The sequence below is a fragment of the Micromys minutus genome (genome assembly GCF_963924665.1).
Source record: "Micromys minutus genome assembly, chromosome: 7".
In the NCBI taxonomy this organism is placed as follows: domain Eukaryota; kingdom Metazoa; phylum Chordata; class Mammalia; order Rodentia; family Muridae; genus Micromys; species Micromys minutus.
The window spans coordinates 73,916,233-73,926,668 of NC_137976.1; the positions used below are offsets into that span (position 1 = coordinate 73,916,233).

The window sequence follows — 10,436 nt, forward strand, 5'->3', positions numbered from 1 at the left end:
ATCACTCAGAGGCAGTAGGGGAGCAAGGGCCAGTGGGCGTGGGCTCACCATTCACATGGTTTGGGTTTCTCCTGGACCTCGGGTTAACAGCCATCAAGTCTTGTCCGTCTAGAGAAAGGCACGGAGTGTCCAGGCAGACCAAACTCCTTTGTGAAAGCTCAGAGGAATGTGGTCAGTAAGGAACTGATTAATCAAAGGGGGAAAAAAAGAAAGAAAAGGAAAAGAGAACTTGGAAAGCCCTGAAAAGCCATGGCCTGGTAGGATCTATAAGCTGGTCCTAGGGAGGCTGCTGGTCACGCGTAACAGGAGAGCCCACAGGAAGGCCTTGGCTGAGCAGGGCTTGCTAGAGACAACCCCACAATGTCTCATGGACCATCCCAGTTGTTATGGCCCCAGAATTGCCTCTGTCCATCAGAGTGCAGCATAAGGGGCCTAGCTGGCTTGTTCCCCATTTGGGGTGGAGGGCTTGTGGTAGGGGTTGTGGAATATGTATCCAGCATTGCTTTTTTGTTTTTTTGTTTGTTTGTTTGGTTTCTTTTCTTTCTTTTTCTTTCTTTCTTTTTTTTTTTTTTTTTTTTTTTTTTTTTTTTTTTTTTTTTGCAGACCTGCAAGACAACAGGCTGCCAAGCCCCCAAAGGTGGCTGGGTTACACAGACTCAGGGTGGGAAATGAGCCTGTTCACTTAGAAACAGCCCTGGCAGGAGAGCTGCGTGCCCTATGGAATATTGTGTGGCCATAGCCCAGTTTCCAGCCTCACTGGACTTAGCCAGAGCACCGGAGATAGAGCTTAGGGGACCCTACCAACCCTACCAACTTAATGGTTCGGGTTGCCTCCATCCAATAGGAGGTTTTCTTACAAGTCATTCCTGCCACCTTCCCAAAGTAGGAAGGAAGCCTTGCTCAGCAGCCTCACACTGCTCAGCTCAGGCCTTGCTGCTGAGGACTGGGTTTGCTTTGGACATCAGGTCTTGGCCTAAGTGCCTCTTACCTAGTAGGGAAGGCAGGTGGGCAGTGAGGCCCACTGGTAAGGCAGACTCTGAGCCATAGTTTTGAGCCAGGACCATCCCTGGGGGTCCAGTTGTTTGGGGTACATAATGGATTCAGAGTATCTGCTATGGGTAGGGTGTCTGGCCATGCATCTTTCCTAAGCCATTGTGGGTGGGTGGGTGAAGGTAGGGCTCAGTTGGTGCCGAGTGGCATGCAGGGTCTAAACGGCCTTATCATGAGGCCATTCTGGGAAAGGGAAGTCCTGGAGCAGAAGGAGGCTGATGTGGAGTAGAACTGTAAGAAAGGCCCAAAAGGTGACATGCCCTAGCCTGGGGTTCTGAGGGCAAGGAAGTGACTAAGTGGGGACAGATCCAAGAGTGCCCCCTGGGGAGCAGAGACAGCACAGATAACCCGGCCTCCCACCAGCAGGGCCTGGTAGGAAAGGGAGGTAGGCCCACTGGTGAAGCAGGCCCCTCTGGTCCATTGCTCTACACTAAGATCATTCCTGGGGGGTCCAGTTGGATTCAGAACAAGATTGCCCTATATGTCAATCTGTCCATCCTTCCCTCAGTGTCTGAGAGACCCACAGGTCCCTTTCTGTGAAGGGAGGGGCCTCCAACCTTCAGAAAAGTCCCTAAGTCCTCAGAACCATGGTCTGCATTGAGCATGTGGGAGAGCACAGAACTCAGCCACTGAGTCTGTCTGTGCTGAGCCCAGCAGGTAGGCTTGAGTGGCTCCTTCACCCTCCTGCCTCTGAAGCCTGGAAGAGAGCAGCAGCACCCCCTGTGGGCCCAGTGCAGAGGACTGACACCTTCCTACTCAGGCCCCTGGGGCCCCGCACCCAGGAGGAAGCCCTTCCAGCCCAGATACTTGGAATCTCCCAACATGTTTGGGAAACAGCTGCTGGAACTTAAGACTTAATTTATGGGCATGTTCCAGTCCAGAGATGAACTTTTACTCTACTAATGATTTGAAAAGTTAAAGCAGAAGGGGAACTAGGAACTGCAGCCTGGAAGTAGTTGGGGTGAGGTGGGCAGGGCCTGGCTCAGCAGTACACATCAAAGGAGGTGGGGAGCCCCAGCCCCCTGCTGAGCTTGCCTTCCTGCTTGGGAAGATGAGAATGGCTCCCAGGTTTGGTGAAAGCCAGGTGCTGTTTTGCCCAGAGTCAGGTCCAGTTCTACACAGCTCAGGTCTCTGGGAAGGAAGCATCCATCAATTTGCCAAGGCAAGCTATTTGAGGTCATTCTTAACACCTGAGGGCCATCAAGGTGACCTCTAGTCCACAGCATCCTCACTGGTGCCATGGCACCAAAGTATGGCTGCCTGCCTTGGCCGAAGCCCCACATTGGTTCAGACGTGCCTTCCTCACATCCTCCTGCTAAAGCCTCTGAGGAGCCCAAATCAATCTCCCAGCCACTTGGGACACAGATCCCTGGCTGAGGCGCCCGCAGCCTAGCATGGGTAATCAGAACCAGATGGCGCCGCGCCGAGCATTCCTGGCACCTGAGGTCATGAGTTGTAAGAGCCACACTGGTGACCAGAGATCCTTCTGGAGGGTCCTGAGCCCAGGCCAGAGCTCAGTCAGGGAGGGGCTGCTATGACCATTAGTATGCCTGCAGAAACGACCGGCTGGAAAACCTCCAGCCTTTCTCCCTGAGGTGGCTCCGCTGCTAGCCATCAAGTTTGAGCCTCAGGCATTGTCAGGTACAGGTGGTGCCCAGGCCCTGCTCCTTCTTCCGCCTTGATGCAGGGACTGATTTACAGCCAATATTTTAGATCTTTAAGTAATAATAAGGCTCCATGAACCCTGGGCCAGAGCAGCCCAGTTTGCTTAGCATAAGTGTGCCAGTCTTGTGTTCGCCTGCAGTCCTGGTTGTGCTATGGTCATGGCCCCTCAGAGTCACTGGGGGAAGCTAGTCAGAAAACCACAGGGTCATCTTCATGTGCACCAAGAGTGCCCATGCACACCGAAGCAGAGCATAGGGTTTGCAGTGGGGTTGTAGGCATGGTGCACACTTGTACTCACATGAAGAATATCGGAGCACAGGTCCTGACCATTCCTCCACGTCCCTGCAGATCTTTCTCATTCTCTGGTCTTTGTCCAGCTGAAGTTCCTAGTAGGCTCCTTGTCTTGCACCTTCCTGAAGATCCCAGTCCTCCAGCCAGGCCGTCTCTGTTTCCAAGTGTGCGTGAGGTGGGCATGGACTTGCTCCTATCCCAGAGGGCCATGGTTGGTCAGAGTTGGCAGATTGGCCCTCTCACATGAAGAACCAGTATGGAGGCAGGGGAAGTGAGTGTGAGAGCTACCCTTTGTCCCTGCACACCTCTGCCTCTGAGGATCAGTCAGGGCTCTGTTGGACCTCGCCAGCACAAGGAGTACTTAGCAGCTAGGCAAAAGCTTCTCTCTTCTCTCTGGGAATTGGCAGTGTTGATTAGCTCCTGGGACAAGGAGATAGCTGGGAAGTGTCCCCGAGACAGGGCTCTGAGTGGGTTTCAGTGGGAACTCTCAGTGCCCAACAGTCCCCACTCTACCTCAGGGAAAAAAGGGTAAAATTGTCAATCCAGTCTGCTGTGCAGGTTCCACAGGACCATAGCGTTCAGTCTGAGGACAACCGAGCCTGTCTGCAGGCAGGGTGGGCCCCACATGCTCAGGCGAACCACACCACAGCATCTGCCCCACATCCTGCCCCACTGCAGGCTTTGAGTGCAGCCCGTGTGTGGAGCCCAGCGAGGACAGAGCTATGTAGAAGGGGCGTTGGAGGGTGCGTGTCAGCCATCAGAGACTGCCTGAGCTCAGGGACAGCTGTGCTCTCCGCCCCTCTAATGCTTGTGCCGCACACCGGGGAAAGCTCTGTGCTAGGAGTGAACAGAAGACCCAGGACACACACAAGCAGCACACCCACAAGAGACAAGCAGAGGAGCTGGAAGATGTGGGCAGGGCCAGTGAACAGAGTGCCAGCAGGTCCAGGAATTGGAGGCAGGCACTGGAGAGGCGGCTGGAAGGGCAGGGGAGGGAACAGCAACAATTAAGCTGGAGGACCGAGTTGCTGATGGCACTGGTTGGAACCCAGACTGTCATATAAGCAGGTCACCTTGGATGGAACTCAGCAGGGAAGCCATGTTTCCCATTGTGTAGTGACAGGTTCTTACTGGGTGAAGTTCCGTCTGTGTCTGTGGGGGAAGAACTGTGAGTGCAGGCTAGGGTTTGATAGAGGTGTTTATTGCCTCTCCATGACTGACACGGGTTTTCTTTTTCTTTTATTTGTGTATGTGTGTTCATGTATGTACAGGTGTATGTGCAGATGTGTACAGGTGTGTGTGTGCACTAGTTTATGCAGGTACATCAGTCACTCCCTACTCACCGTATTTTAAAGTGTGTGTATGTGCATGTAAGCAGAGGCCAGAAGAGGGTATGGTTATCCTAAAGATGGAGTTACAGGCAGTGAATTACAAGCAGGAGTAGAACTTACTTATTCCTAGCTGCTGAGCCATCTCACCAACCCTCTCCACTCTCACTCTTTGAGACAGTCTCTTACTGAACCTGGAGCTCACCAGTTCACCTAGACTGGCTGCCAGGAAGCCCCAGGGATCTCCACCTGGGACTGTAGGCAGGCACCATTGCACTGGGCTTTTAATGTGGACGCTTGCAGTCCAGGCTCAGACAGACACTGCCGGAGAACCGTCTCTACAGCCTGGGCTTTTCTCCTTGCCTGTTGATTTTTAGTAAACGAGATTGTTGTTTTCCCTCTGGTATCAAAGCAGTAAAATGAAGCCTACCGTGGCAGTGTGTGCCTGTAGTGTCTGCTCTCCAGAGGCTGAGGCAGGCAGATCATTCCAGCCTAGGAAGTGAAAACCACTCTGGCCCAATAGTGAGACTCCATCTCCAAAAACAATAGTTCCGACCTAACTCAGAGCACCATGTTTTCTTGATTGCTCTGCTGGGTCACTTTGGGTCTGCCAGTTGACTGACAGCTGCCTTTTCTACCACATAGTCGTACTGATGGTGTTGAGGGGCTGAGAGCTGCGGAACCACCTCTGCTCTCCTGCTCAGTGGCTAAGTCTGTTTCTGTTTCACAGTTGCAGGGCTGGAGGTCCAGTGGAGGGAGGCGTGGGGCCTCTCTCTGCTCCATACACACTTGGTCTGAATTGCTTCAGTCTGGACTCTGCATGCTGGGCTTGAGATGGGGGGGGGGTGACAGGGAGATCATGTTTATCGAGATTTTAAACATTAATTGTAAAGACTTTGTAGTTGTTGGGGACAGATATGTGAACGTCAGTCACATTCTTCTTCAGTCCTATCCCTGTCTTTTCTTTCTCTTCTTACTGTCCTGGTGGCATACTTGGTCACGCTGGACATAGCACCTGTCAGACTCAGTTCCTCTGTCTGTGTTCCCGTACCTGTGACCCTGTAGCTGAGTTTCACACCCAGGTACCATCAGGCTTCACTTCTGGGCAGACCTGGAATTCGTTTGTTCCCTGGCCTCTGAGCTGAGCTGATTGGAGTGTTTTTATGGTTTCCCACCCCACACCCAGATATCTTTTAGTTTTCAAATTCTAACTTAATTACGTTGTGGTCTGAGAACAAGGTCTGGATGATTTCAGTTCTCTGAAATGCAGAGAGCTGGTTCCGTTTGCACAAGTGGACCACATATGGCTGAGAAGAATTGTCTCTCTAGGTACACAGTTGTGCATTAGATTCTGGCTAGGCACACATGCGGCCAAGGCCCATTGCAGAGGGCCAAGCTGGCCCTGTCTTTCCCCCTCTCCATCCCCGTTGTTGTTTCTCGCTTTATGCATTTGAAAGCTAGCTCAACAACAGCCAATAAAGTAATTACTTTCCTAGTTTTCTCCAGTCATCTTCTGGAAAAGAAGTCTGTGGCTCAGACCAAGGTTTAGGTTTTGTAAACCCTTCCTGGCCCTCCAAGATGTAGATGTGTCTCTTGTGGAGCTAGCTTTTGCCCTGCTGCCACTGTTTGTTCTCTTTCTTTTTCTTTTTTTCATTCTTTCATAATTTTTAAAAACATTTTAAAGTATTTGTATTTTATGTGTGTGGGTATTTTGTGTGGGAGTGGCTGTTAACGATGTATGCTCGGTGCCAGCAGAGGCCAGAGAAGGCGTCAGATTCCCTGAAACGGCTGCTACAGATGGCTGATGGGTAACATGTGGGTGATGGGAATCGAACCTGGGTCCTCTAGAAGAACAGCAAGTGCTCTTAATGGCTGAGCCATCTCTCCAGCCCCTGTATTTTAATTTTTGAGACAGTTACATGCAGACCAAACTTCCCCCAGTCACACTGTGTAGCCAAGGATGATTTTGAACTCCCGATCCTGCCTCTGTCTCCTAAGTACCAGAATACAATGAACTATCCTGGGTTGTTTTGTTTTAAGATACACAGTTTCTGTATATAGTCCTAGCTGTTCAGAAACTTGCTATTTGGACCAGGCTGGATTCAAACTCAGAGAGATCTGCCTGCCTCTGCCTCCTGAGTGTTGAGATTAAAGTCACATGCCACCATGCCCCATGCTGGGGCATTCATGAGCCATTCCCTCCCATAAATCCAGGCCATTTTCCAGTCCTCTGGTGGGATCTCAGGATGCCAGTGTGGTGGCCTCTGAGTATATGTGAGTGGATCCTGCTGTACCTGTGCTCTGGAATGGCCGCTGTGGGGGACACTCCTGGGTCCCACCTGCATGGGCTGCTGGCAGGTCAACCGTCAGCCTGCCTCTGCCTCAGGACTGGGATTAAAGATGCAGCACCTCTGCCTGGCTTAGAAAGTTTTGTTTTGTTCATTAAACTTAAACCACAGTATTTTTAAGAGATTTGTTTTAAAATTTTTGTTTATGTTGTGTGTGAGTGTATACTGTGTATACAAGTGCCTGTGGGACCCAGAAGAAAGCACTGGGTCACCTGGAGCTGAGTTACAGGTGGTTGTGAGCTGCCACATGGGTGTTCTGAAGGGGCAGTCAGTGTGCTCTTCCTGCTAAGCATCCCCTGCCCCACCACACACAGGCACTCGCACACATGTACCCGCCCGCACACACAGGCACGTGCAGGGTGTTTGGTATTTATCAGCTGTGGCCAGTGGTGGAAGACATCTCAGCCGCTGCGACCCCAGCTCCTCCCTCAGAGCAGCCAGGCCTCCCTCCTAGGCGGAGTCTTGTTCCTAATGTGAGCCTGATGTCCCGTCCTTAGCTCTCATGGTGACCTCTTACAGCTGTTCCATTCTAAAGCCTAGCGTCGGCCTCGCTGCTCAGCCTGTCATCTGCTCTGAACATACATAGCCAGCCGTCAGACAAGGCCTCCTAGAGAACCCATGTCTAGTCCTCAGCCCACAAAGCCCCTGCTCCCACCATTGCACCACCTTATCCTCACAGACCTCAGCCTTCTACTTGCCACAGATGTTGATCTGCCCGTCAGTTTAATGTGACTGCTATACTCCAGCTCAGTTCTGTCCCCAGGCAGAGAATGCTAGGCCCTGCCTCTGCCTGCCGTCCAGAGCCTGTAACAATTACTTTGTGTTTTGTTCACCTTTATGGTTGCTTCCAGCAAGGTGACTAGTAAGGCATCAGACACTTGGCTGTCACCACTTTATGAAGGATGAGCATAATCGCTGAACAGTCACAGCTCTTGAGTGTTGGGTACCAGGATTTCTCTTACTGCTTTTCCCAAAGGAGTCCCGCTTCTCTGCTTGTACCCTGGCTAATCTGTTGCTTAACCCTTTGGAGTCTCTTTCTTCATAGCCCAGACTTAAATTTAGCCTTGGGTAAAACTTAGTCATAAAGCCAGAGAATATATTTATTGTCTCAGATAAACAAGGCATTTCCCCTCAGGTGGGCGAGGAGGAGAAAGCAGAGCCACCATCATTTATGGCAGAGGTCAGATCACCTCAGATGACCACATCCTGAGCAGCACCTTCTTTCATATCCCCCACCCATGCTTCTGTTGGTTACATAACTGGTTTTCTAGCTATAATCCCCATGTCTGTGCCTAATCCTATAGGTAAGTACACTCAGTGCTGTGTGCCAAACTGTTAGCTACAGTGCTCCAGCCATCTCCCACAAGCTTGGAATTAGTCTTCTTGTTCTTCCAGAAGGACGTACGGGAGCAATGAGCTCTCAGCTCTTACATGTCCAAAAACGTCTGTCTACTGCTCTCACAGTCGAGCGACACTTTGGCTGGGTATAAAACTCATGGACCATACTCCCTTCTGCCTGTATGAGTGTTGCTCCGTTGTCTGCTGGCACACGTATAGCCCTGGAACTCTCTGGCGACAGCATCTTCTGTGCCCTCATCTTCCATGTGATTTTGGGGGGGGGGGTCTGGCTAGAAGAAGGTCTTTCTTCACTCTTGGCCCTAATCATTTTAGAGGATATCATACTGTTAAGTGCTCTTGGAACCTTTTCTTTGGCTTAGAGTCTAAAACTTTTGTGTCAGTAACTGGAAGTTGCCCTTCCGTTGCCCTCCATGCTTTCTCTGGTTCGTCTGAACTGTTCTGTCCTCACTGGAGTATTTTATAGTCACACTGTTCTCCATGTTCCATCCCCCTTCATTCCAGTCTCCGCTGCTGCTCTGTTCTCTTTACCACTCCTTCCTCCCTCCCTCTCTCCCTCCCTCCTTCCCTCCCTCCCTCCCTCGTTCCCTCCCTCCCTCCCTTCCTCCCTCCCTCCCTCCTTCCTTCCTTCCCTCCCTCCCTCCCTCCCTCAGTTCCTCCCTCCTTCTCTTCCTCCTTCCCTCCCTCCCTCCCTTCCTCCCTCCTTCCCTCCCTCCCTCCCTCCCTCCTTTCCTCCTTCCCTCCTTCCCTCCCTCCCTCCCTTCCTTTTTAAGGCAGACTCTAATTATGTAGTAGCCCTGGCTGGCCTGGAACTCTGTGTAGACAGTTTGGCTTCACATTCAGAGATCACCCATTCCTCTTCCTCCAGAAGAGGCACAGGGCACTATGCCCAGCCTCCTTGTCATCTTGTGGTGGTGCATCACTGTCTGAAAAGGGTGAGGCAGCCCTACTAGAAGGCACTGAAGACAAGGGGGACTAACAGAGAGTTTGTTGTTGAGAGGCAGGCCGCTTACAAGAACAGAGGCGTCAAGTAGCCTGCAGTGTTCAGGGTAGGCGGCTGTAACCAAGAGAGCTGTGTTCATTCCTAGAACAAAGAGCCTAAGGCAGGCTAACTTTATAAAGGCATTTTATTTAGCTTGAAGTTCTAGTGTTGTAAAGTTTGGGTGGTCTCATTGGTCTTGCATTCACTGCAGAGAATGTGTAGAAGAATAGGCCACACTGACAGAGAGATGGGGTCCCAGAGTCAGTGAGGACATCTATGATTTCTTCTGCCTCCTCCAGTGTTGTCTCTCTAACCCTGTATCTTATTCCATTTTCTATTACAACAAAATTCCTCAGACTGCTAGGACTGGACAGTGTATAAAGAATAGAAGTTTGGGGCCGGAGAGATGGCTCAGTGGCTGTAATTGCAGAGGACCCAAGTTCAATTCCCAGCACCCTCTTCTGGCCTCTCTGGATGCTGCAGGCACAGAGTGCACAGGTGCATGTGAGACAAAACACTCAGACTCAAAATGTAAAGGAAGATCATTTTTATTTAAAAATAAAGGTTTATCTGGTTAGTAGCGCTGAAGACCAGGAGGTTCAAAGCCTGCATCTGCTGACTGCCGGTCTCTGCATGGGAACTATCCCCAGACAAGACACAACAGGCTGTCAGCTCAGATCTCCTCCTAGAAAAAGCCACTAATAGGCCTTATGATTTCACATAGCCCTAGTTCCCTGCCAAATACCCCACCTTACATAGCATTAATAGGAGAATTTGAGAATTAAGTTTCTTCCTGTGAACTCCTGAGGGACTCATTCAAACCTTAGCACCCTGCCCTTCTCTTGGCTGTCCTGGAGCCCCTCCCACATCCCTGAGTCTTTTCTGCCTCTTGGTGTTATTTTTGATAAAATTTGTGTCACCCACCTGCCATAAGTCTCCATGGAGGTTCCTGCAGGAGAAACACCGACTGTGCTGTGTGGTGGCCTTGTGTTGCCCAGGAGGGCCCCTCCTATGACCATTGGGCTGGGTGAAGGCAGGATGGGGTGTCTATGGGTGAGGGCACAGCAGATCCAGGAGCAGCCTCAGTATTCCTGCTCTGCTTGCTCATAGGTGAGGAAGACTCATGAACTCACTAATCCCGGAATTGCCGAAGTCACCATCCGTCCAGACCACAAGATCTTAGCCACAGCAGGCTGGGACCACCGCATCCGTGTGTTTCACTGGAGGACGATGAAGCCACTGGCTGTGCTGGCGTTCCACAGTGCTCCTGTGCACTGCGTGGCCTTTGCTGCTAATGGCTTGCTTGCTGCAGGGTCAAAGGACCAGCGGATCAGCATCTGGTCACTCTACCCTTGCCCGTGACGTAGCTGTGGGACACTGCTGTCTTACTCCAGTCTTGACCCAGCCCTGGGGAAG

The 10,436-nt window shown here is 51.3% G+C and overlaps 1 protein-coding gene across 1 annotated transcript in view; it reads left to right on the forward strand.

The window, feature by feature from the left end:
- The window catches only part of GNB1L (G protein subunit beta 1 like), a 54,822-nt gene extending 44,386 nt beyond the window's left edge, over positions 1 to 10,436 (forward strand). The window contains exon 7 of the mRNA XM_080918842.1: positions 10,131 to 10,436. Within this exon, the coding sequence (XP_080774968.1) occupies positions 10,131 to 10,382 (252 nt within the window). The 3' untranslated portion in view covers positions 10,383 to 10,436. The remainder of the gene's footprint in view (positions 1 to 10,130) is intronic.